The 23,873-nt window shown below is 50.9% G+C and overlaps 1 protein-coding gene across 5 annotated transcripts in view; it reads right to left on the bottom strand.

Annotated features, from left to right (window-relative positions):
• Window positions 1–23,873, bottom strand: part of ACOT11 (acyl-CoA thioesterase 11) — a 65,555-nt gene that overhangs the window by 20,372 nt on the left and 21,310 nt on the right. For all 5 annotated transcript variants that reach the window (XM_031669163.1, XM_031669185.1, XM_003891935.3 and 2 more), the window contains exons 2-3: window positions 5,164–5,371; window positions 4,122–4,191 (exon numbers count right to left, since the gene is read on the bottom strand). In XM_031669163.1, the coding sequence (XP_031525023.1) occupies window positions 4,122–4,191; window positions 5,164–5,371 (278 nt within the window). The remainder of the gene's footprint in view (window positions 1–4,121; window positions 4,192–5,163; window positions 5,372–23,873) is intronic.

Below are 23,873 nucleotides of genomic sequence, written 5' to 3'. Positions count from 1 at the left end.
CTCACTGCAAGCTCTGCCTCCCAGGTTCATGCCATTCTCCTGTCTTAGCCTCCCGAGGAGCTGGGACTACAGGCGCCCGCCACCATGCCTGGCAAATTTTTTGTATTTTTAGTAGAGATGGAGTTTCACCATGTTAGCCAGGATGGTCTCGATCTCCTGATCTCATGATCCGCCGGCCTCGGCCTCCCTATAGAGTTTTTTTAAGAAGCAACCAATTACAATTATTTGCATCTTGACTTGAATAACAAAATAACTGCAGGCTGGGTGTGGTGGCTCATGCCTGTTATCTTAATACTTTAGAAGGCAGAGGTGGGAGAATCACTTGAAGTTAGGAATTTGAGACCAGCCTGATCAACATAGTGAGACCAACACCACGTCTCTACAAAAACAAAATAATAATAACAAAATAAAATTTAATTAGCCAGGTATGGTGCCACATGCCTGTAGTCCCGGCTACTAGGGAGGCTAAGGATCACTTAAGCCCAGAAGTTCAGGGCCACATTGAGCTATGATGGTGCCACTGCATCCCAGCCTGGGCAACAGAGCAATACTCCATCTTGAAAAAATAAATAACTGCAAAGCAAACAAAATAATAACAAATTCATGAGACAGTTTGGGCATTTGAACACTGACTAGTGATGATGGTGAAAATTATTGTTAATTTTTTAGATGTGGTAATGATGTTAATGTTAAGGTTTTGTTTAAAAAGAATCCTTCTCTCAAAAAAAAAAAAGAGGGCCAGGTATGGTGGCTCACACCTGTAATCCCATCACTTTGGGAGGCCAAGGTAAGCAGATCACCTGAGGTCAGGAATTCAAGGCCAGCCTGACCAATATGGTGAAACCACATCTCTAATAAAAATACAAAAATTAGCCCAGCTTGGTGGTGGGCACCAGTAATCCCACCTACTCGGTACACTCAGACAGGAGAATTGCTTGAACCTGGGAGGCAGAGGTTGCAGTGAGCCAAAATTGCGCCACTGCACTCCAGCCTGGGTGACAGAGCAAGACTCCATCTCAAAAAATAAATAAATAAATAAATATAAAAAGAGTTCTTAGCCCTTACAGATACATTTGGAAATATTTTTAAGTGGCAAAAGGAGAAACAAACAAACAAAAAAAACTTCTTAATCTTTCCTCAGGTGTGTCCAGGCCTTCCCTGGCCACCAACCATGCTCCAGGCCCCTCCTCAGCTTGTCCTTCTTCCCGGCATCCTCTCTGGCTTTCCCTTCCACCCACAGCCTCCTCCGCCCAGATTCACCTTCACTCCGCTGTGCCCTGCAGCAGGTCCAGCCATCATGCATGTACCCCTAGCCCTCTCTATTCCTTGCTCCCCTAAGTAAAAGAACTTGTGCTGGCTACGGGAACCTGGAGCTGGCCCAGACACAGCTCCACTGGCTTCAAAGTATCACTATGTACAGAGCTGACAGTACTGAAGCCAGCTCAAACACCTCCTCCAGGAAGCCCCCCCTTGACTACCCTCAGTGCCACAACACCTACCCCCAGACATATAGGAAATACAGCCCACTGGTTAAGAGCAAGCCGTACTGCCTATCCTGGGTCCTCCATTAGATGTACCACCTTCAACAAGGTACTTCGTTTCTCTGTGCCTCAGTTTCCTCATCTGTAAAATGAGGATACTAATAGCTTTGACCACATAGTATTGTTTTGAGGATCAAATAAGTTAATGTATTTTAAAAGGTATCAAAATAATGTATCAGTATTGGTGCACTAATTGTGACAAAGGTACCCTACAAATGTAAGATGTTAATCATGGGGCACCTGGGTGTGGGGTATATGGGAACTCTCTGTACTATCTTTATTTTTATTTTTTTATTTAGCCTGAGATGGGGTCTCACTGTGTCACCCAAGTTGGAGTGCAGTGGTGTGATCTTGGCTCATTGCAACCTCTACATCCCAGGCTCAAGTGATCCTCCCACCTCAGCCTCCCAAGTAGCTGGAACCACAGGCGTATATCACCATGCCCAGCTAATTTTTGGTAGAGACAGGGTTTTGCCATGTTGCCCAGCTGGTCTCAAACTCCTGAGCTCAAGTAATCTGCCTGCCTCAGCCTCCCAAAGTTCTGGGATTACGGGTACAAGCCACTGCACCCGGCCTTGTACTATCTTTAGAGATACAATGTTTTTATGAATTTAGAACTATTCTAAAATAAAAGGTATTACAAAGGAGGCCAGGCAGGGTGGCTCACGCCTGTAATCCCAGCACGTTGGGAGGCCAAGGCAAGCAGATCACTTGAGGTCAGGAGTTCGAGACCAGCTTAGCCAACATGGTGAAACCATGTCTCTCCTAAAAATACAAAACTTAGCTGGGTGTGGGGTCACACACCTGTAATCCCAGCTACTCAAGAGGCTGAGGCAGGAGAATCACTTGAACCCAGGAGGTGGAGGTTGCAGTGAGCCAAGATCACATCATTGCACTCCAGCTTGGGCAACAGAGCAAGACTCTGTCTCAACAACAACGAAAAAAAATTACAAAGCAGAGCCCTTTTTTTTTTGAGACAGAGGCTCGCTCACTCACCCTCTCGCCTAAGCTGGCAGGCTGGAGTGCAGTGGTGTGACCTCAGCTCACTGCAACCTCCGCCTCCCAGATGCAAGCAATTCTCTGCCTCAGCCTCCCGAGTAGCTGAGATTACAGGTGCCCACCACCAAACCCAGCTAGTTTTTTGTATTTTCAGTAAAGATGGGGTTTCACCATGTTGGCCAGGCTGGTCTTGAACTCCTGACCTCGTGATCCACCTGCCTAGGCTTCCCAAAGTGCTGAGATTACAGGTGTGAGCCACCCCACCTGGCCCAGGGCCCATTATTGCACAGAACTTCTCACTGCGAATTGAATAACGTTCCTACATCTGCCTCCCCTGAAGATTGGGAGTTCCAGGGAAGAGGCTGTGCTCCAGTGGACTTTGCATGCCCAGTCTCAGCAAGGCCCCTGGTCCGGAAAAGGTGCTCATCTAATGTTAAGTGTGTGGTGAGGGAATGACTGACGACTGAATGAGTGAGTACAGAGACTGGCCAGTCTTCTTCCTTAATGGTGACACACTGAGCACCCAGTGAGTCCCAAATAAGCCCTTGGCACTTGATGTCCTAGTAGTGCTAATGAGTTTAGGATCAGGTCCAGAGACAAGAGCTCTGTGTGTGGCCCTGCAGCCTGTCCTGAGCCAAGGGCTCAGCCTGCTTCTTGGATCCCAGAAGCAGGATCTATGGGCAAAGCTATGGGGAGGCAAAGCCCAGTGTGTGTGATGAATATTCTTCTATTCTGTACAGCCATAAAAAAAAAAGAAAAGAAAAGGCCAGGTGCGGTGGCTCATGCCTGTAATCCCAGTGCTTTGGGAGGCCAGGGCGAGTGGATCACCTAAGGTCAGGAGATCGAGACCAGCCTGGCCAACATGGTGAAACCCCGACTCTACTAAAAATACAAAAAAATTAGCCGGGCCTTGTGGCAAGCACCTGTAATCCCAGCTACTCATGAGGCTGAGGCACAAGAATTGCTTAAACCTGGGAGGCAGAGATTGTAGTGAACCAAGATCATGTCATTGCATTCCAGCCTGGGTGACAGAGGGAGACTCCTTCTCCAAAAAAAAGAAAGAAAAAAGGCTACTTTGTTATTGAGGTACTGAGCTCCTCATCCCTGGAAGTATGTGAGCAGAGGTTGATGGCCCAAGCTTCTGGCTCAGACTTGGCCAACGCACCTTGTCTAGGGGCCTCCCTATAGCCCAATGACCAAGGACCCAAAGAGAATGCCCAAGCTCAAAAAGGCATTCACTGATTAAGTCTAACCCCTTCCATTTTGCAGATGAGAAAACTGAGGCCCAGAGAGAGAGATTGACTTCCCCAAAGTCACGCAGCACCCCACAATGCTATCTCGGCCACACCCTGGCTGAGGGAACACCCACCCACCCACTGCACTGAACAGCCGGTCAACTCCTAGCCCCCAGAAACATTGCAGAGGTGTTCATGCTTCCCCAGAGGCTGCCCCCATCTCATTTTCAGTCAGTTGAGTCAGGCTCCAGGCAGTACACAGGCTGACCAGGCAGGGAGTCAGAAGCACGGGCCCCAGGCTGATGGGAGAGAGACCAGAGGATCCTAACGCAGAGGGGCTACTTACCTAATGGTGTGCTCAAAATAGATGTCATCCATGGAAGCTGTGACACAGGGGCAGCCAGCGTGCCTCTCCGCTGGTGTCAGGAGAAGAAAGCCAGACATTAGTAGCCTCCCCCCACTACAGGCTTCTGCTCAGATGGTACCTCCTCAAGAGGCTTCTCCAGCCGCCCAAGTCAAGGCCACAACTCCCACCACATCCTGCCACCACCCTTCCTTACGCTCCCTCACCATGGACACCACTCTTGACCCTTTTCTGTATATCTGCTTTTCATGTCTATTTTCTCTTCCTCCCACTAGAGTGTAAATTACTTGAGGACGAGGATTTTTGCCTGTCTTGTTCATTGCAGTACCCCAGTCCTGGAACAGTGTCTGGCACATAGTATACACTCAGTAAGTAGCTGTTGAATGAGTGATCATGCCACACTGGCCTGCTTCTCAGCCTTCTGGAGCCCCCGTCCCTTCAACCACCTGTTCCCTGCCTGAGTCATTCTCACCCTCAGGACTCCACTCAGGTGCCTTAGCCCTTCAGGAATCCCTTCCCTGCCCCCCGGCCTGGGTCAGGGCCTCTGAAACAGTGCTGGGGGACAGTCAGGTCACGTGCCTGTCCCCCACCCCCACCCCACCAGGCTGTGAGCTCTGTGGGTTGGAGAACACCAGTGCAACAAAAGGAATGAAATGAAATGGGCTCGGTCCGGTGCACCTCAACTCAAGGGAAGGAGCGCCGCAAGGCAGGCAGTCATGGGCTTTGCTCAACAGCATCTCCGAGCCAATCCGAAGCAGCCATGTGAAAGGCTGTACTGTGTTGAGGCAGGGACTTAGGGCCTGGGACCAACACTCAGGGCTGAGGGGGTCTGAGTAAGAGAGAGGTGGGCTGTGCTGAGCATCGAGACGTTGGAAAGGGCATTTCAGACAGATGGACCAGCATGAGCAAAGGCCAAGATGAGAAACAAGTGTGGCACTTAGGTGGACAGTGACCATCTCTGAAAGCACAGCCCCTGCTATGGGCCTGAGGGGCAGGTGGGGAGCCATGGGGAGCGCAGCCTCACCGGACAGGCAGGCCGTGGTGTCAATCCACTTGAGCAGCTGCCCGACACTCAGCTCGCCGCGTTGGTTGGTGTGGCAGGGCAGTACCAGCTGGCTCATCTGCACCTCCGTGGGGTTCCGGTATCCTTCGCCATCTGCCATGGCACTGTCGTTCCCTGCACGTGAGGCTGACTTCCGGGATGTGCGACTGGAGAACACAGAGGCCAATCCCTGGGGGACAGATGGGGACAGAGAGGTCTGCTTGCTGCAGGGTCTCCCAGGTCTGTCCAGCCCTGAGAACTCAGGGTCTGGGGGAAAGAGAGTACCTAGAGCCACCTCCCACCAGACCCCAACGAGAGAGTGGTCACCACCCTGCAGCCCATGGTCTTGGATCCCAGGGAATCTGTGGATGCTGCTTCTGCCAAGTTTCCTTTTGGCCAAGAACTGCACATGAACACGGCCTTGCACCCGAGTGGGGCAGTGGAGACAAAACCATGCGGAGAAGTCAGTCCTCGTTTCAGCTCCTGGGCCAACTTTTTAAAGTGTTGCCTTAGATTTACCTTCGTTCTGGAAAGAGTCCCCTCTCGGTGCAGGGAGGCCTAGAGAGCTCCTTAGCGGTCAAACCCAGGGAACTGTTCCTAATACAGTGTTTCAAGAAGCTGCTCTGATTTCATCCCCAAAGGGCTCCTTTCTTGGGCTCTCTCCATCTTCAGAGGCCATCAGGACAGCCTCTGTGGCCTGCTAATGTCTAGCACTTGGATCTATTGACGGGGAGGGCCGTGGGCAGTCACTGACCAGCTGTCTGATCCAGGGCTGGGTACAGCAGCTGCCAGCTGGAAAACTGGCTGAGAAAATTCTCCAACTCATGAATTAGAGCCGGGGTTTCTGCTTGGAGCCAGCATGTCTTACTCTGCAGGCAGAAGAGGTGGGGTGTGCCCATCAGTCCTTTGGAAGGGAGGAAGAGGGAAGGGGCTAGCAGCCTGCCATCCCTAAGTAGACCATGAACTCAAGAGCTGGGCACACCCGCATGTGTGAGAAAAATGAGGAGGGACAGGCATATGGGTTCTGATTCTCATGGCCAATGCCAATTGTGTGGTGGTGATGACAGTTGCCACTAACGTTTATATAGCACTTAGGTGTCACATATTTTTACAAGCACTATATGTGTACTAATCCAATTTTATCCTCACAACAAACCTATGAGACAGATGCATTATTATCCTCATCCTACAGATGAGGAGTGCAAGTAAGTGACAAAGCTCAGCTGTGACCCCAGAGGTCTGCTGCAGTCTGAACTCCTACCCCCAACACTACACTGTTTGCAGGGCCTCCTGGGGCTGAGATGAGGAGTCCAGGGCCTGGGCTTGACTGTACTGGCAAAGAGCACCATGGCCCAATGGCGAGCCTGCCACGGCTGCAGGATGATGGCCGTGGCAGCTCTTGCACCTGGTCTATACTCCTTAGACAATTCCCACCAGTGAGCCTCCCGTAGCTAATTCAATCAATTCCAAATGCACCGAGGTAGCTTGTTCAAGGTCACTGACCCCTACGTGGTAGAACCAGGATTTGAACCAGGCCTGTCTGACCCAGAACGGCTTATGGGTTCCCAGAAACACTGTTTATTCCCAAGAGCCCCTGGGCAGGAAGCTGGGCACCAAGGGGAGACAGGAGGGCAGCCATCCCAGGAGCTCTCAGCCTGGGTGGAGGCCTACAGGGTGCCAGGCTGCCTGGCTTGCAGGCCCTCACAGGTAGCTGGAAGGCTGATGTGGTTCAAGCAGCAGGACCCGTCGCCATGGTAACCACTGCCAAGTCACTTCCTGCTTGGTGGTGCACTGGGGGCCTGCATGGATACAGGTGGCTGGCTTTCCGGGTGTGGGAGCGGGTAGAGGGAGGAGGTAGGCAAGACTCTATTTGCCCACACTCTTCCCAAACCCCTCCCACAGTCAGGGGTACTGGGAAGAAATTCCAGAAAGAAGCCCTAGAGAGAGCTGAGGAAATGGGGAGACAATGCCCACTTGCAGAGGGCACCTGGGCAGACCAAAAGGGGCAGACTGCCTGGAGCAGACCACCTGGGGCAGACCGCCTGGGGTAGACCGCCTGGGGTTTCTGGGCAGTCTGGACACACACACAGGGACGCCCACACACAATGTCCCCGCTTTACCAGCCTGGGCACGTCCACCTTTCTGAGTCCTCACAAGGATGAGAATGAGAACTACTGACCCATTTCACCAACAAGGGAACATGGACACAGCCCTGGACCAGCAGTCATGATGCCTGAGCTCTGGTCCTCTCTCTGCTTCTCACTTGGTCGACCCCTCCTCCCATGCGCTCCTGTTTCCTGTTCTGTGAATCAGGAGTCCCTACCTTTCTGTTGGACCCTATGCCATAGGAGCCAAGATCTGTGCCCTGCTCACTGGTTCATTCATTCACTTATTCATTCACCAAACACTTCCTCCGTATGGGGCCCTGGGCCAAACATGGAGAATACAACGACAAATTGGGCCTAGAGGGGCCTGGCACACAGGAGGACATTGTCAAAGGTTTGTGGAGGGACAGCCAGAGACGGACTTGAGTTCAAATTCTAGCTGTGTCCCTCAGGTGCTGTGTGATCCTGAGCAGGGTCTCTCCCTTCCCAAGCTACATCTGTCACTCACCAGGTAGGACAGAGAATTGCTAGTCCCTAAGGTACCCCTGGTTCCAGGAGTCTGGGACCTAACTCAGCCTGGAATTTGCACACCCAGCTGAGATTCCCAGTGAGGAAGCTCTAGAACCCTGTCAGAATGGAAATACTGTGTGCGCCTCTGAGCAGGGCCCCTGAAGCACACTGAGAGACAAGCCTCGCAGTTGTTGTCCCCACCACTCCCCTCAAAGAGAGGGGTGCAGAAGCCCTGGGCTGGAGCACAGGCAGCAGAGACAGGGCAGCAGGTGGCCCCAGGCATAGCCTTTCAGACTCCACTCCTTCCTTGGGCTCCAAGGCAGTCTGCCCACATTAGGGCAGGCCAGGCCAGGCCTCTTAGTCCCAAGGTGGGCAGGCAGCCAGCCTGGGAGGCAGGGATGTGTGCAGCCCAGGCAAGGTTTGGCCAATGGGGCTCCAGAGCTGCGCCACTCCTCCCAGGGCCAGTCACAGGGAGAGCAGAGGCCCTGGATGGAGTCATGGCCTGGGCGGACAGGCAGGCTGAGCCAAGAGAGCTGCCAGGGTGGCGGGGGCTGAACTACTGCAAGGGTAGGAGGGCACCCAGAGGTCGGAGACACGCCCTCTCAGACAGCAGCTGTGCCAAGTGCTGGCCGCAGGCCCTGGCAGACCTGGCCAGAGTTGATCATGCTAGACTAGGCCCCAGCTAGCCACACCATGGGTTCCGTGTCCCTCCTCCTGAGCCAGAGTCATGTCACAGACCTGCGGGGTCAGGGCAGGAGAGACCCCCTCACCCAATCCCTTCACAGCCTGGGGGACTAAGGCACAGAGGGAAAAGCTGCCCCAGGGCCACCCAGCTGTGGGGGGGCCAAGATAAGGCCCCCTGGGTCATGGCTCCTTCTAGGCAAGTTGACAACAGGCCCGCAGGCTATTGGGGCTGGAAACAGGCCCAAGGCTTCACCTTGGTATCCTCCCTCTGCCCAGTATCCAAGTCCCAGTGATCCGACCTCAAAGAGGCCTCTGGTCTAACTCCTTCCAGCCTCCACACAGCACCAGAGGGATCCTTCCAAAAAGCAAATCCAACTCAACAACTACTGCTTACTACGTCCTGCCTTTCAGGGAGACCTGGTCCTCATAACTCCACCCCATGGGACTTTGCTCTGCCCCTTAGGAGCACACAGACCTTTCTAAAGAGCAAGCCTCACCAGGTACTTCCCCTGCTCAAGACTCTTTGATGGCTCCCCACTGCTCTCAGGATCAAGAACCAGCCACTGTAGTTCCTGCCACTCACCCTAGCAGCCACTCTCTCAGCTCCAGACCATATGCATTTCCTTAGAGCACCACTCTCACTCCCGCTGTCTTCCCCCACCATGAAGGTGCCGCTTCCACCTAGAATCCCTTTATCTTCCCCATCTGCTAAGTGAGCCCTTCCTCATCCTGCGTCTCTCTTCCCCAGGGAGAGTTACAACGCCCCTGCAGCCTCACCATCTCCATCACGGCACTGACCAAGCTGGGTAGTCACTGTCCTCATAGTTGCCACCCCCATCAGACAGATGCTTCCACAGGACAGGGACACAGGCCTGGCACAGAGTCAGAGCTAAATAAATGCCCATGGAAGACAGAAAGGAAAAGACTAATGGCCTGAGAGCTGAGACTCGCAGTGGGAGGAAAGTCTGAGGTGCAGAGAGGCCATAAGGAACAGCAAAAAGGAGAAACAGAACGGCTGTGGTTCAGGTGATGGGAATGTCAGGGTAAAGGGTTCAGGTGATGTGAACACTGGGGCAAATGAGAGCAGGTGGGAAAATGCTCCACATACCCGGATGGGCAGAGACAGAGGGAGAGGGGCTTGGGGGCCAGGCCAAGAGGTCCCCAGAAACCATGGAAGACTACTGGAGAAGGCATGGACTACAGTGATAAGCCTGATAAGCTGGCTGCGATCACAGTGCCTGCAGGCTCCATCTGGAGCAACAGGCCTGGTGCAAAGGAGACCTACCTGCCCTGAAGGGGAGGAGCAGGCCTGGGTGACCTCTGGAGTAACCCACCATGACACAGGCTATGCACAGGCCTTGGGCATCAGCCTAGCTTGGGTTCAAGTCCAGTTCCACAACTAACTTGGATAACCTTGAGCAAGCTGCTCCACCTCTATGGGCCTCGGTCTCCTGTCTGTAAAAATTGGATTATTATACTCACTTCCAAGAATCATCATAGAGAGGAAATTAAACAACACCAAGTATATGAAGCTCCTAGCACACATATACCCTGTGGTTAACATGTATTGAGTGCTTACAATTAGCATTACAAAGCTGAGTCTGTGCTTCCTACAGACACACAGCTGGGAGGGACCCAAACATAGTCCAAAGTAGACTGTTGCCACAGTGCTTTCTACCCATGAGCTCACCAGAGCCTCACAGCAACCCTGTGCAGGGCAAAATTACGAGCTTGTTTGAGAGGTTCTGTGAGAATTCAAAAAGCCGGTGATTATGGAGCAGGGCTTCAAACCCAGGGTGCAAAACTGCAAAGCCCCTGTTCCTCCCACTCTCCCACCCCTGCCTCTCACAAGGTACTAGAAGGCGGGCCCCAGGGGCGGGCAGGGAGAAGGGGCCTTGCACCCACCCCTGAGCTGTGGGCCAGGCCCCATGAAAGGCCCCATTGTCTGAACCAGGTCACTCTGAGCAGTGTGAGGGAGCTGACTAAATTCCATGCTCTGTCCCCACAAAGGTGGCCCCAGCCCCCTCCCCCTCCCCCAGCCTCTCAGAGAAACCAAGGGCAGCCTCCTGGCGCTTTCCCCACCAGCAAGGCAGGAGTATGTGTCAACATTCCAAATCTCCTCTTTTGGCCTATTCTCTACCTTCGTCCCAAAAAAGGCTCTGAAGCAGCTTACACACACACCCGGGACACACACAGGATGCACATGCACTAGGAACCAAAATGCAAACAAATAAAGTTAAGGAACCAAATAAGAGAGGAGAGGATTGTTATGAATCCAGATGCTGCCAAAGAGAGCTACATTGGCCTTGAGGTTCCCAGCAGACAAGGCAAAAAAGGGTAGTAGTGGTGGGCGGCAAACTTATGGGTAAAAGAGGGAGCATATGTCCTCAAAGCTAGCCCCAGGGGTAAGAGGAAGGATATCAGGGGGCTGTTTCACAGGCTTCTGATTGTCATATAATATCAGATCATATCTTCATTCTATTTTTTAAAAAAAATAGATTTTTCAAAAAAAAAGGGAAAATCTTAATTTTCCTTTAGCTACTGAGTGTGTTCACACTTAACATTCTTCAAGATTTGGGAGCTGGAAAGGCAGAGAATTGAACCAACATTTTTATGAAGCTCCTCCTATATGTATTCACTTGGTGAACAGTTATTGAACACCTACTAAGTCTCAGGTCCTATGCTAGCAGTTCTCATATGTATTACCCCAGCAATTCTTTGTTTTTGTGTTTTTGGGTTTTTTTTTTCAAGATCATAAATTAAATATTTTATTTTTACAAGTGAAAATAAAAATTAAAAAAATAAACACTCCCCTTTGGGCTTCCAAATGGTAGGTGCTTCTTTCACTAGTACCACAATATGCTTGTTGTTCATTCTCCTTTCTACCACACTGATTTTGCATCCAAGGAAAGAAGGCCTGGATAGAGGTCATAATAAAAAATAAATAAATAAAATTAAAAAAAAAAAACCTTTCTCCTCCTAAATCTGAATTCCTGGTGAGAATCTGAAAATCTTCACTAAGAGGTTATTCAGGTCATGGACTGTCATCTGCCTGTGAATCTGGATTTAGAAAGATGATATCTTTTCCCAAGAATCTGTGGCAGACGGGAGTTAACCTAAAAGGCTTGAGGTTTATCCATCGTGCTGACATGGTCAGTCAAGTAGTGATGGCTTTTCAGGCGGTGGGGCCTGCACTGCCATGGGTATCTCCGTTTGTCCAGGAGATGCAGGTCCTTTCACAAGATTCCCATCAGCAATAAGAGACTGGAGACACTCATTCCAACATTGCATGGAGACAGCTGTGTCTTGCTGACCCAGACCCTGCCATTGCTGTTTAGGGTCACCAGGCTAAGGCTGAGCCCGATTCTTAAGGCCAGTGTGTTTGTTCCAGCACTGCCAGGCCAGTGTGTTTGTTCCCCTTGTCACCTTGGCATCTTCCTTGGTATGGGGGTCAGAAAGGAGTCTGCATATGTGACAGCCCCACTCATAGAACTGGTACTGTTGACACAGGACTTCTAAGTGTCAACGGAAGGAGAGAGCTCTCCCTGCACAGCCTGGGTAGGCTGAAGCATCATGACCCCTGGTGCCTGGCTCATGCAGCCCCGAGAGGGATCCCAAGGAACCAAGGACATGTAGAATGGGAGAAAAACCAGTACACAGGGCTGTTTGCTACTGAAAAACTTGGAAAGAGGAACAGGACCAGAGCTGCGTGGGGCAGTACACAGGCGGCTTTGCTCCAGCCTCACAGTCACGTGAGGTCTCTGGCCTGGGCCTGCTGCCAGGAAATTCACGGGACCCTTGTACATTACTGGTGGGAATGTAAAATGGTTGAGGTGCCATGAAAAACAGTTTAGCAGTTCTTCAAAAAGTTAAACATAGAAATACCACATGACCCAGCAATTCCACTGCTAGTTATATACCCAAAAGAACTAAAACAAGTACAAATACAGGCACACACATGTTCACAGCAGCACTATTCACAGCAAGCAAAAGGTAGAAACAGCCCAAATATCCATTAATAAATGAATATACGAGCAAATTGTGATATTTGTGTATATCTATATATGTATCTTTAATGAATGGTTATTCAGACATAAAAACAAATGAAGTACTGATATATGATAAAACATAGATGAATTTCAAAAAGATATACTAAGTGAAACACACTAGACACAAAAAGTCATATATTGTGTGTATCCATATTATTGGATAAATCCACAGAAACAAAAAGTTGACTGGTGGTGGCCAGGGGCTGGGGGCAGAGGGAAATGGGGAAAAACTACCTAATGAGTAAGGGATTGCAGGGCTTTGGTGTGATGGAAATTTTCAGAGCTAGACAGAGGTGGTGGCTGTACAACACCATGAATGTGCTGAATACCACAGAACTGGCCACTTTAAAATGGTTACGTTTACATTATGTGAATTTTACTTCAATGAATTAATTTTTTAATTATTAAGAGAAAACATTTCTGGCACATATCAAGTCAGTCTGGTAATTTAAATTAGATGTTAAATGCCAGTTATATTTTAAGGGCAAAATATGGTGAAAGCAGAAAGCAGAGTGTATAGCCTGGTCTCTGATACATGGTAAGTGATTGTAAAAGGGTGAGTTTTATTATTAGATGTCTAGGCCTTAGTTTCCTCATCTGTCAAATAGGGCATTTAACCAGAGAGTCTCTAAGATTCTTTCCAATCCTGAAAGGGTTTGGCTTCCAGGAAGAACTCCTTAACAAGGTCTCTGAGGCCCTTCATGGACCACCCCTGCCCACACCTCCAGTCTCGCTCACACTGAAGCCATCCTCACAAAATTAATCAAGCTGAATTGCTAAGTTTTTAACAAGAGCGTAAGCTGTAAGTAAAGCATAGCTAAGCATTAACCAGCTTACCCTATAGCCCACTTTCTTATAGCTGCTTATTGCTTAAAAGTCACATAGCCCCTGCCACAAGGTCCTAACTGTTACAGATAACATCTCTAACATTAAAAAAACCTCAAAGTTTCTATTTTGAGATATTTACAAAATCCTGCCTTGTTTTTTTTTTGTTTGTTTGGTTGGTTTTTTTTTTTTTGAGGTCTTGCTCTGTCACCTAGGCTGGAGTGCAGTGGTGTGACCTCAGTTCACTGCAGCCTCCACCTCCCAGGCTCAGGTGATCCTCCCACCTCAGTCTCCAGAGTTCCTGGGACCGCAGGCACGTGCTACCATATCCAGCTAATTTTTTGTTGCCCAGGCTGGTCTGGAGCTCCTGAGCTCAAGCCATCTGCCCACCTCAGCTTCCCAAAGTGCTGGGATTATAGGCGTGAGCCACTGCACCCAGCCCCAAATCCTGCATTTCAATGGGTCCACTGTCACCAGCCAGTCTAAAGACTTCGTCCAAAGAAGCAACTCAACACAAGAATGCAGTTTCTTCCTTTCCCTGTCTCATGACTCCACCCCTCACTCCCCGGCCAATAAGCAACCCCCAGCTCCTCCAAATTCCTTTAAATACCCTAGTCCGAGAAACTCCCCAGGGAGGTGGATTTGAGGTTCTCTCCCACCTCCTTGTTTGGCTGCCTTTTGATTATGAAACTTTCTCTGCTACAGTTCCTGCTGTTTTGGTGCATTGTTCCATTACTGCACACACAGCGGACATGAACCTCGTGGTCCTATATAGCACCACGGTGTGACCCACCTATACTGGCTTTCTTTCAGGTCCTCAAGTGCAGCTTGCCATCTCCCAGCACTGGGCCTTTGCCTGTGCCACTCCCTCTGCCTGGAACACTTGTCCTGCTCTGCCATCTCTGTAATGCTCCTTATCCCTCAGCACCCCGGGCACCTGTGTACCTGGTTTCTGCAGTGCTCTCCACTGTGACAAGGTTCAATTAATTGTGGGAGAATTTGACACCAGACCAGAAGATCTACAATGCAGAAACCCTCTCTTTCTACTTCTGGTATCTCCAGGGCCCAGAGGGGACAGAGCCTAGCTCGCTGTGGACCAAACGCATGAGATTTTTTTCAGTGCATTCCCAGTTCTCACTAGTGTCACCCCACGCTGGCAGGGAGAATATGGACCTTGAGGTCAGACAAGGTTATCCACTAGAGGCCCTGCTCCCATCCCTGCCCCCTCACCCCATTCTAGAACTGTGAGTCCAAATGTCACCTGCCTCCCTCCACCCCCAAGGGTAAAAATAACCTTGTCTGAAACCTGACACCTACCCTCTGCAGGTCATCTTGAGAACTACCCCTGTCCCAGAGGTGACCACCAGGGGCCTGGGGGAGTAGGGAGGGCATTTCCTGAATGCTTTCCCATTCACATCTCATTTGACCCATGAGCAAATATGTGAGGTGCTATCACTGGTGAGGTACACAGGGAACCCGTGCTCAGAGACATCTTGAGTCCTGCCTAAGGTCCCCAGCCAGAGCTTGAGCGCAGCCCTTTCCTCGGCACTACGAGGTGAGTAGGGCTTTGAAGACTGATTACACCTGCTTGGTTGTATGGGTGGAGAAACTGAGGCCCAGGGAGCTCTCTGTCTAAGGTCTTAAGTGCAAGGGCTTAATTAGGCATACTTTGGGCAAGTTATTGAGAAGCTGTTCCCTCCTTGGTTAAAGAAGGACAAGCACTCCCACCCAGCTCCATGCAAGAGCTGCATGCGGATGAAAGGAGAGAACCTAAAGGCACCTGGCTAACTGTGCAGTTCTGTGCACACGTGAGGGAGCGGTGTCAAGGAGGCTGGAGAGGACACAGCAGCTGGGCTGGATGGGGACTTGTCTTGCCTAAACAACCAGACTCTGGCAGCGTTTGTTCTCACTTTGGGAAACGGAAATGTGGGAAGAGGGGTTGCGGGGGGACAGTGGGTTCCTGAGACAGGTAGACTGCATTTGAATCCCAGCCCCACCCTCAGTACGGGGAGGTGGGTGGGGATGGTGGGGAGGTCTCTGGGCAATTTGCTTCCCCTCTCTGTATTCATTCATTCAGCAAGTGAGCACCCCCCACAGACCAGTTTCCTCATCTGTAAAATGGGAATCCCAAGTGCTTTGCAGACCATCGTGAGGTGCAGGGGAGGGAACATGAACAGCTTTGTAAGTTGCCATGGTCCTGCCTTCCTTTTATGCCAGCACGTATTGAGAGACTGTCAGGCCTGCAGGGAATGGGGAGTGTGGGCAAGCCCGAGCCCCGCCCTCACAGAGCCAAGGTCTAGATGGGGAGACAGCCACTGAACAAGAAGTTCCCTAGGAGATCTGCTGTGCCAAGGGGCAGCAGAGCTGCAGAGTGTGAGCAGAGTCTGACCCTGTGTGCAGATGGACAGGAACCTGCAGGACAGGGGTCAGGCTGGGTGAGCCGGGGTTCAGCTCCTCCGTATTGTTTGGGCGCTGCCCTGCAGCATGCCCAGAACTAACAACCTAACAGGAGCAAGTGTTTCAACCTCTCTGGACTCAGCTTCCTCAGTTTATAAAACTGAAAGTTGTGGGTGTACAGGTAAGATTGAGAACAATCATTCTCCCTTGTATATTTAATTAATATAGCCAAGCACTGTACTGAACTTTTTTTTTTTTTTTTTTTTTTGAGATGAAGTTTCTTGTTGCGCAGGCTGGAGTGCAATGGCACAATCTCGGCTCACCACAACCTCCGCCTCCTAGGTTCAAGCGATTCTTCTGCCGCAGCCTCCCGAGTAGCTGGGATTACAGGCATGCGCCAGCACGCCCGGCTAATTTTTTTGTATTTAGTAGAGACGGGTTTTCACCATGTTCATCAGGCTGGTCTCAAACTCCTGACCTCAGATAATCCACCTGCCTTGGCCTCCCAAAGTGCTGGGATTACACGTGTGAGCCACCACGCTCAGCCACTGTTTTTTTTTTTTTTTTTTGGAGACAGTTTCACTCTGTCACCCAGGCTGGAATGCAGTGGCTCCATCTGGGCTCACTGCAACCTCCACCTCCAGGGTTCAAGCTATTCTCCTGCCTTAGCCTCCCAAGTAGCTGGGATTACAGGTGTGTGCCACCATGCCCGGATACTCTTTGTATTTTTAGTAGAGATGGGGTTTCACCATGTTGGCCAGGGTGATCTCGAACTCCTAACCTCAAGTGATCCTCCTGCCTTGGCCTCCCAAAGTGCTGGGATTACAGGCGTGAGCCACTGTGCCTACCCTGTATTGAATATTTTTATGCATTATCTCTTTTAATCATCACACAGCCTTAATACCTGAATGTTGTTATTATTCCCATTTTACAGATGGGGAAACAAAGTCTCAGAAAAGTTAACTTGCACATATATACACACAAAATCACACAGCCAGGAAAGGGCAGAGCTGGGACATCAACCCAAGTCTGCTTACCGCAAAAGCTAAGACTGCTTGACCACTTTGTACAACTGTCTCTCTCTCATTTGGCAGGCAGGACAGTTGCTGCTGCGTCCCGGGCATCTGTGACAGCCACCGGCCCTTCCTTACCCAGACATGTCAGGCCAGGACCCATACCTGGAGCCAGGACTTCCAAGAAGCTCCCCACCCCGTGTACCCTCATGTCCTCTGCAGGAGGCCGTGATGGTGCCAGCACCTTTTTCCAGCATGGTCCAGGGTCAAGGCACTTTCCAGAACACTGTCCCACTGGGCCACGGTCAGTGAGGAAATTGCAAACTCTCAAGGAGCTGAAAACTGTGCTTTATAAATCCTCAGCTCTCAGAGTGGGAGGAAACCTCATGTTCAGCTAGATGGGCCCCTCTCAGGTGCAGGAATCTCAGCCGCCACACTACCTCTGGTGGCTGTCCAGCATGAGCTTGTTTGCTCCCAGAAGCAGAGGGCTCACTCCCTTCCAAGGGAGACCCTTCTGCTGAAGAGCAAATCTGCCTGTTCTTCCCTCTGTCCCACTCACTAGCTGCCTCCCTGTGGCTTCCTCCCTTGGGGTTATTTGCCACCTCCCACCCCCTCCCTCCAGCAGACCCCAGAAAGTGACCAGAAGCGATTAGAACACAGGCAGTCTGATCCCAAGTATGAATGACCCCCCATTCCCGTGTGACCCCCCTCAGGGGAGCTGCTTTGACAGCACCCAGTACAGAACCCACGTTCACAGGCAGTCACCCCCATGCCACAGGCCCTGACAGTGGGGTGAGCCGTTCTGGGGTTGTGAAGAACAGATCCTGCCTCTCCCCTCCTCAGACCCCTTTCCTGCCCTCCCTGCCAGACAGCCAAGGCTGCTGCCTGTGCTGCCTCTGGGTCACCATGGCAACAGGTGGCCAGGTAATGGACCCGGGCCCCGCCATCTTGCAAGCAACTCCATTTACCCTGGAGCTGGGCACAGCAGCTACAGGCATCACAATTCCCCTTCAAGAGAGCAAGAGAGAGAGAATGAGAGAGAGCAGAGGGAAGGGAGAAGAAACCAGAGTCAGAGAGAGAGAAAGGAAAAGCGGCAAAGAGAGGAGGGAAGGAACAATGCAGAGGTCAGAGTGAGAGAAAAATAGAGGCTGGCAGGGAACAAAGCTGGTAAAAGAGAGGTGAGCAGGAAGGGAGGAGAGGCTCCAGACCTCTCCCACTGTGCACATTCCTCCTGCCTGAGCTGCACTTCCCTGGCCAAATTCTGGCTGCAGCCAGGACTTCCTGCCCCAGGAAACCAGCAGCCCAGTGGGCCCCTTCAAGGCCCCAGTGGCTGTTCCAGGGTCCTGCGGGCCCCTCCTGCTGGGGGATGATGTCCTCTTGCTCCCCAGAAAGTGGGGCCCCCTCTCCCAGCCCCTCCAGCAGCACCTCCCCACTCAGCACCCCCCTCACTCCCCCTGGTACCCAGGGCCCTCCTGCCTGCCCAGGCCTGCCATCCTCTGGCTCTCTTCCTTCCCACCTTACCCAGCTGCCCCTTGCACAACACAACAACATTTTCATTTTCCCAGGAGTGTTCAAGAAAACATTCCTGAGCAGAGCAGAGCGGAGGGAGAGGAGCTGTGGTTTTCCTCGCTGAATGCATGCCCTTACACTGCAGGTGTTGCAGAGCAGGTCTCAGAACAAGGTTTAGCAGAGAAACACTGACCAGTGGGGCTGCTTCTAAGCCCCAAGCTGCCAAATCTGGGCATTAGGAGGTCCAGAGCTGAGCACAGCCTAGTCTCTGGCAGAAGCAGCTGAGCTCAGCAGGTGTGCCAGCAACTCTCTACGGGGCACCATCCACACTCCAGATGCCGCCTTCAGCCTCAAGCTCTCTGGCTGCAAAGTAGCCCTATCAGACCTGTCCCAATTCCACTCCCATCCCCATATTTTCCTACACTGTCTCAGAGGAATTTGAGCCTACAAAAAGGTTTATTGAAACAATCAGAAGGGTGAAGAGAAAGAGAGAAGAAAGAAAAAAACAGGATGGCACGGGGGCTGGCAAAGAGGGCAGCAAGGCCCAAGGGCTTCAGACTGTCTGGCCAGATAACCCTAAGCCATTTTACTTGAGCCACTATGAACCTCAATGTCCACATTTGTAAAATGGGAATAAGAATATCATAGTTATCCAGCCTGAGTGACAGAGTAAGACCCTGTCTCTTAAAAAAATAAATAAATAAATAAATAAAAAGAGAGAGAGAATATCATAGTTGAGATTCAATGAGGTTATACATGTAGAGTGCTTAGAACAGGATCTGACTCATAGGAAATGCCCAAAACTACAACCCTTCATGTTGTGAAAAAGCCAAGGCAGGCCTGTAACCCAAGCACTTCGGGAGGCCGAGGCAGGCAGATAACTTGAGGCCAGGAGTTCAAGACCAGCCTGGCCAACATGGTGAAACCTTGTCACTACTAAAAATACAAAAAAATTAGCTGGGCGTAGTGGCAGGTGCCTGTAATCCCAGCTACTCGGTAGGCTGAGGCGGGAGAGTCGCTTGAACCTGGGAAGTAGAGGTTGCAGTGAGCCAAGATTGTGCCACTGTACTCCAACATGGGCAACAGGGCAAGACTGTCTCAAAAAAAAAAGGCCGAGCATGGTGGCTCACGCCTGTACTCCCAGCCAGCACTTTGGGAGGCTGAGGCAGGAGAATCACTTGAACCCAGGAGGTAGAGGTTGTAGTGATCTGAGATCACTCCACTGCAGTCCAGCCTGGGTGACAGAGCGAGACTCCGTCTCAAAAAATAAAAAGAGCAAGGTGTTGTAGAAAGACCCAGGAAACCATTCCAGTGAGGAAGGGCCTAAACAGGTCCCAAGGGTAAGTGCTGTGACTGGCCAGATGGCCTTTGCAGAGCAGTGAGGGTCAGATGGAGCCTTTCAGCCCTGGGCTATGACAATGGCATCTGCTTTCCCTCCTGGCACTGCAGGTGAACACATCCTCTCTACCAAGACAGAATTCATTGGTTTGCGGTTCATTTCAACCGACAATCAAGATGTTGAATAGGACAGAGTCTGTGGCACTCCACGAAGACTCCCACAGACGCCCAAATATGGTCTAACCAGACTCCACGACTGCTGGGAAGCCTTTGCATTTCGCAGGCCCCCGAGAGGCTGAAGACACCTCATGAGGGAAATGGATTCTTGGGATAGAAGGCAACGATCACTAGAAAGCAGCTCGGGTTCACTGAGAACAAGGCATGCTGGGTACACAGGAGCAGACCGTTGGGTTAGGAATGGACATATTTGCATTTGCATAGACCCAGAACATTATAAGTGCTCAGTAAAAATGTGTTCAATGGAACCTGGGAGCTGTCTCCAACTATGTACCACATGTGCCTGCTCCATTCAACATGTGATCAAATGGCTTACCTGAAGATGCACCTGATCCTAGATGACCACTTGAAAGGTTGTAAAATATAAACTTAAAACCAAGCAGATGAAAATGAAAAAGACTCATTCTATCAACCTGCATTTAGGCTTTTCTGTTGCTATCACTTTTTAAGTTGTATGCATGCTGGGGTGGCTCCAGTGTAATAGTTGTTTACGGGAAAACAGCCTTATTATTTCATCTGTCCACACACTTAACAATGACAATTCCTGCTGTAACCAAATGGGCACCCTGTGTCTGCTGAAGGCTTCACCCTGTGGTGAGGGGTTGGGAGGTGAAGGGGGTGCATTTAGGGAAGGAATGACTCAGTCGCAGGGAGGAGACAGCCCAAGACTGGCATTTGGCAGGCAGCATGAGGCCCAGTCCTGTGAAGGGGAAAACAGAGGGAACAAGGAGTGGCTTAGGATGACAACCAGGCTGTCAGAGGGACAGTGAGTGGGCCAGGCTGCGTGTGGCCTGGGTGTCAGGCCTCTGGCTGCAAATCCGAAGGCTGGCTGGATTAGACGACAGAAAGAGGCCTAGTAAAGTGTAAAACCAAGACCTCAAAGGGGTGGACAAGGTTTGGAAGGGCCCGATTCTAGCTGGGAATCAACATAGATCTTTTTAAAAACTCCCACTGCCAGACACAGTGGCTCATGCCTGTAATCCCAGCACTTTCAGAGGCCGAGGTGGGTGGATCACCTGAGGTCGGGAGTTGGAGACCATTCTGACCAATATAAAGAAACCCCATCTCTACTAATGATACAAAATCAGCCAGGCATGATGGCGCACACCTGTAGTCCCAGCTACTTGGGAGGCTGAGGCAAGAGAATTGCTTGAACCCGGGAGGTGGAGGTTGCAGTGAGCCGAGGTCACGCCATTGCACTCCAGCCTGGGCAACAAGAGCAAAACTCTGTCTCAAAAAAAAAAAAGAAAGAAAGAAAAGGTCCTGGGAACACCTTAAACAGACATAGTGTCTTCTCACATGAACAGACAATAAACAAAAGAGGAACAAGAAGAGTGAAAAGTGCTATGAGAAAGAAAAAATGGGATGTGACAGAGAGAAGGTGGTGGACGGGGAGGAGCTTCTTTAGGCTGTGTAATCAAGGAGGCTTCCTGGCTAGGATCTGAAGGAATGATGAGAAGGAGCAATTTCACAAGACTGTGTGCAGGGTTGTGGGCAAGAGAACAGAGAGTGCAAAAACCCCAAGGAAGCGCGGGGACCCGCTGTCAGAGGAAGAACGAGGAGGTGTTGGGAGAGAAGCACCTAAGAAATGCAGAGAGCAGACAGGGCCCTTATCCCTTAAGGTCTTGTAGGTCCCAATGGAGCTTGAATTTTATTCCAAGTGTGATGGGAAGAACTGGAGGCTGGAGGGGAGGGTGGTGGTCTGGCCTGCATTGTAAGATCACTCTGCTGCTGTGTGGAGGTGAACTTCAGGATGGAGAGAAGCAGCAGGCAGACTCCTCAGCGGGCCACTGCAGTCAGGGGAGAGGGCTGGCTGGGCAAAGAGGTGGAGCCAGGATGTATTTGGGAGGTAGAGGCAACAGGACTTGCTGAAGGACTCCACGTGTGTGAGAAGGGACAGGGTGGTGCCGGTTGGAGTGGGTGGTTGAGGGAAGCAGCAGCTACAGCTGCGGGCAGTGTAGAGGGAGGGATTGCGAGGGGCTAGGGGACTTGGTGGGATGATGGGAGGCAGTAGGCAGGACAAAAATTAGGAAAAAAAGGCCAGGCACAGTGGCTCACGCCTGTAATCCCAGCACTTTGGGAGGCTGAGGCGGGCGGATCACCTGATGTTTGGAGTCCAAGACCAGACTGGCCAACATGGTGAAACCCCATCTCTACTAAAAACACAAAAATTAGCTGGGTGTGGTGGTGGGTGCCTGTGATCCCAGCTACTCCAGAGGCTGAGGCAGGAGAATCACTTGAACCTCGGAGGCAGAGGTTGCAGTGAGCCTAGATCACGCCATTGCACTCCAGCCTGGGAGACAGAGTGAGACGCCATCACAAAAAATAAATAAATAGGAAAAAAGTAAAAATAAATAAATAAGAAAGGAGGATCCAAGCTTAGAATGAGTGACTGGCAGATGGTGGTACTGGTTACTGAGTTGGGGGAGATCAGTGTAGAAATAAGTAGGGGACAAGAATTTATGAGATCCTATTGAACATTTAAAGAGAGAAGTCAAGGAACTCAGCCTGGAGCTCACTGGAGAAGAGGCTACACCTGGAGACACTAACATATATAGGTATTTAAGATCCACAGGATTGGGGCCGGGTGTGGTGGCTCACGCCTGTTATCCCAGCACTTTGGGAGGCCGAGGCGGGTGGATCACGAGGTCAGGAGATCGAGACCATCCTGGCTAGCACGATGAAACCCCGTCTCTACCAAAAATACAAAAACTTAGCCGGGCGTGGTGGTGGGCGCCTGTAGTCCCAGTTATTCGGGAGGCTGAGGCAGGAGAATGGTGTAAACCCGGGAGGCGGAGCTTGCAGTGAGCTGAGATCCGGCCACTGCACTCCAGCCTGGGCGACAGAGCGAGACTCCGTCTCAAAAAAAAAAAAAGATCCATAAGATTTTGAGACCTTGTAGTAAATGAAAGAAGGTTGCCAATTTTTGCTACTCCTCCCATTGAAAGGTAGAGTCTAACTGCCTCCTCTTGAATCTGAGTCATTTTTAGTGACATTTCAACAGTGACTGTAAGACTAGATCTTGACACACCTTGCAGCTTCCCCCCAGGCCTCTTAGAACTCTTGCTCTGGTGGAGCCAGCTGCCAGGTAGAAAATCTAACTATCCCAAGACTGTCATATTGAAGAGGCCACACGTGGGTGCTCCGAATGACAGTCCCAGCTAAGCCCAACCTTCCAGCCCTCCCCTCTGAGGTGCCAGTGAAGGCATCATGGAGCCCCCAGTTCAGCCCATCCACCACTAAGTGCCACCAAGCAGCCTCCATCAATGCCACATAGAGCAGAAGAACCAGCCAGCCCAGCCCTGCCAGAATTCCTGACCCATAGGATCACAAGATGTAATAAAACAGTTGTTGCTTTAAGGTTCAGGGTAGTTTGTTACACAGCCACTGTAACTAGAACAGATATCATCCAAGAAAAAGGGTTGACAGAGACATTCACCCTTGGTTTTTTTTTGTTTTTTTGTTTTTTTTTTTTGAGACAGTCTTGCTCTGCTGCCCAGGCTGGAGTGCAATGGCACAATCTCGGCTCACTGCAATCTCCACCTCCCAGATTCAAGCGATTCTCGTGCCTCAGCCACCCAAGCAGCTGGGATTATAAGCACGCACCAACATGCCCAGCTAATTTTTGAATTTTTAGTAGAGATGGGGTATCACCATGTTGGTCAGGCTGGTCTCAAACTCCTGACCTCAAGTGATCTGCCCGCCTTGGCCTCCCAAAGTGCTGGGATTACAGGTGTGAGCCACCATGCCTGCCCTCACACTTGGCTATTCAGAAGTCAGGTGGGGAGGAGGAACCTGCAAAGGAGACTGCGAGGAAGCAGTCAGTGCGGTGGGAGGACCCCAGAAGAGTCTGGCTCTCCAGAGGGAAGGGGGCCCTGCTGGGGCATGAACTCTGAGTCAAGGCAGATGGGGAAACAAGCTATCACTGATTTTTGACAGGAAGGAAGGAGGGAGAGGGAAGAGAGGAGTCCAGTTAGAGTGAATTAGGGAAAGAATAAGAGGTAATACAGTGGGAACAGAGAAAA

The sequence above is a fragment of the Papio anubis genome, chromosome 1 (genome assembly GCF_008728515.1).
Source record: "Papio anubis isolate 15944 chromosome 1, Panubis1.0, whole genome shotgun sequence".
Classification (NCBI taxonomy): domain Eukaryota; kingdom Metazoa; phylum Chordata; class Mammalia; order Primates; family Cercopithecidae; genus Papio; species Papio anubis.
This window is presented reverse-complemented; position numbering and strand designations above follow the sequence as displayed.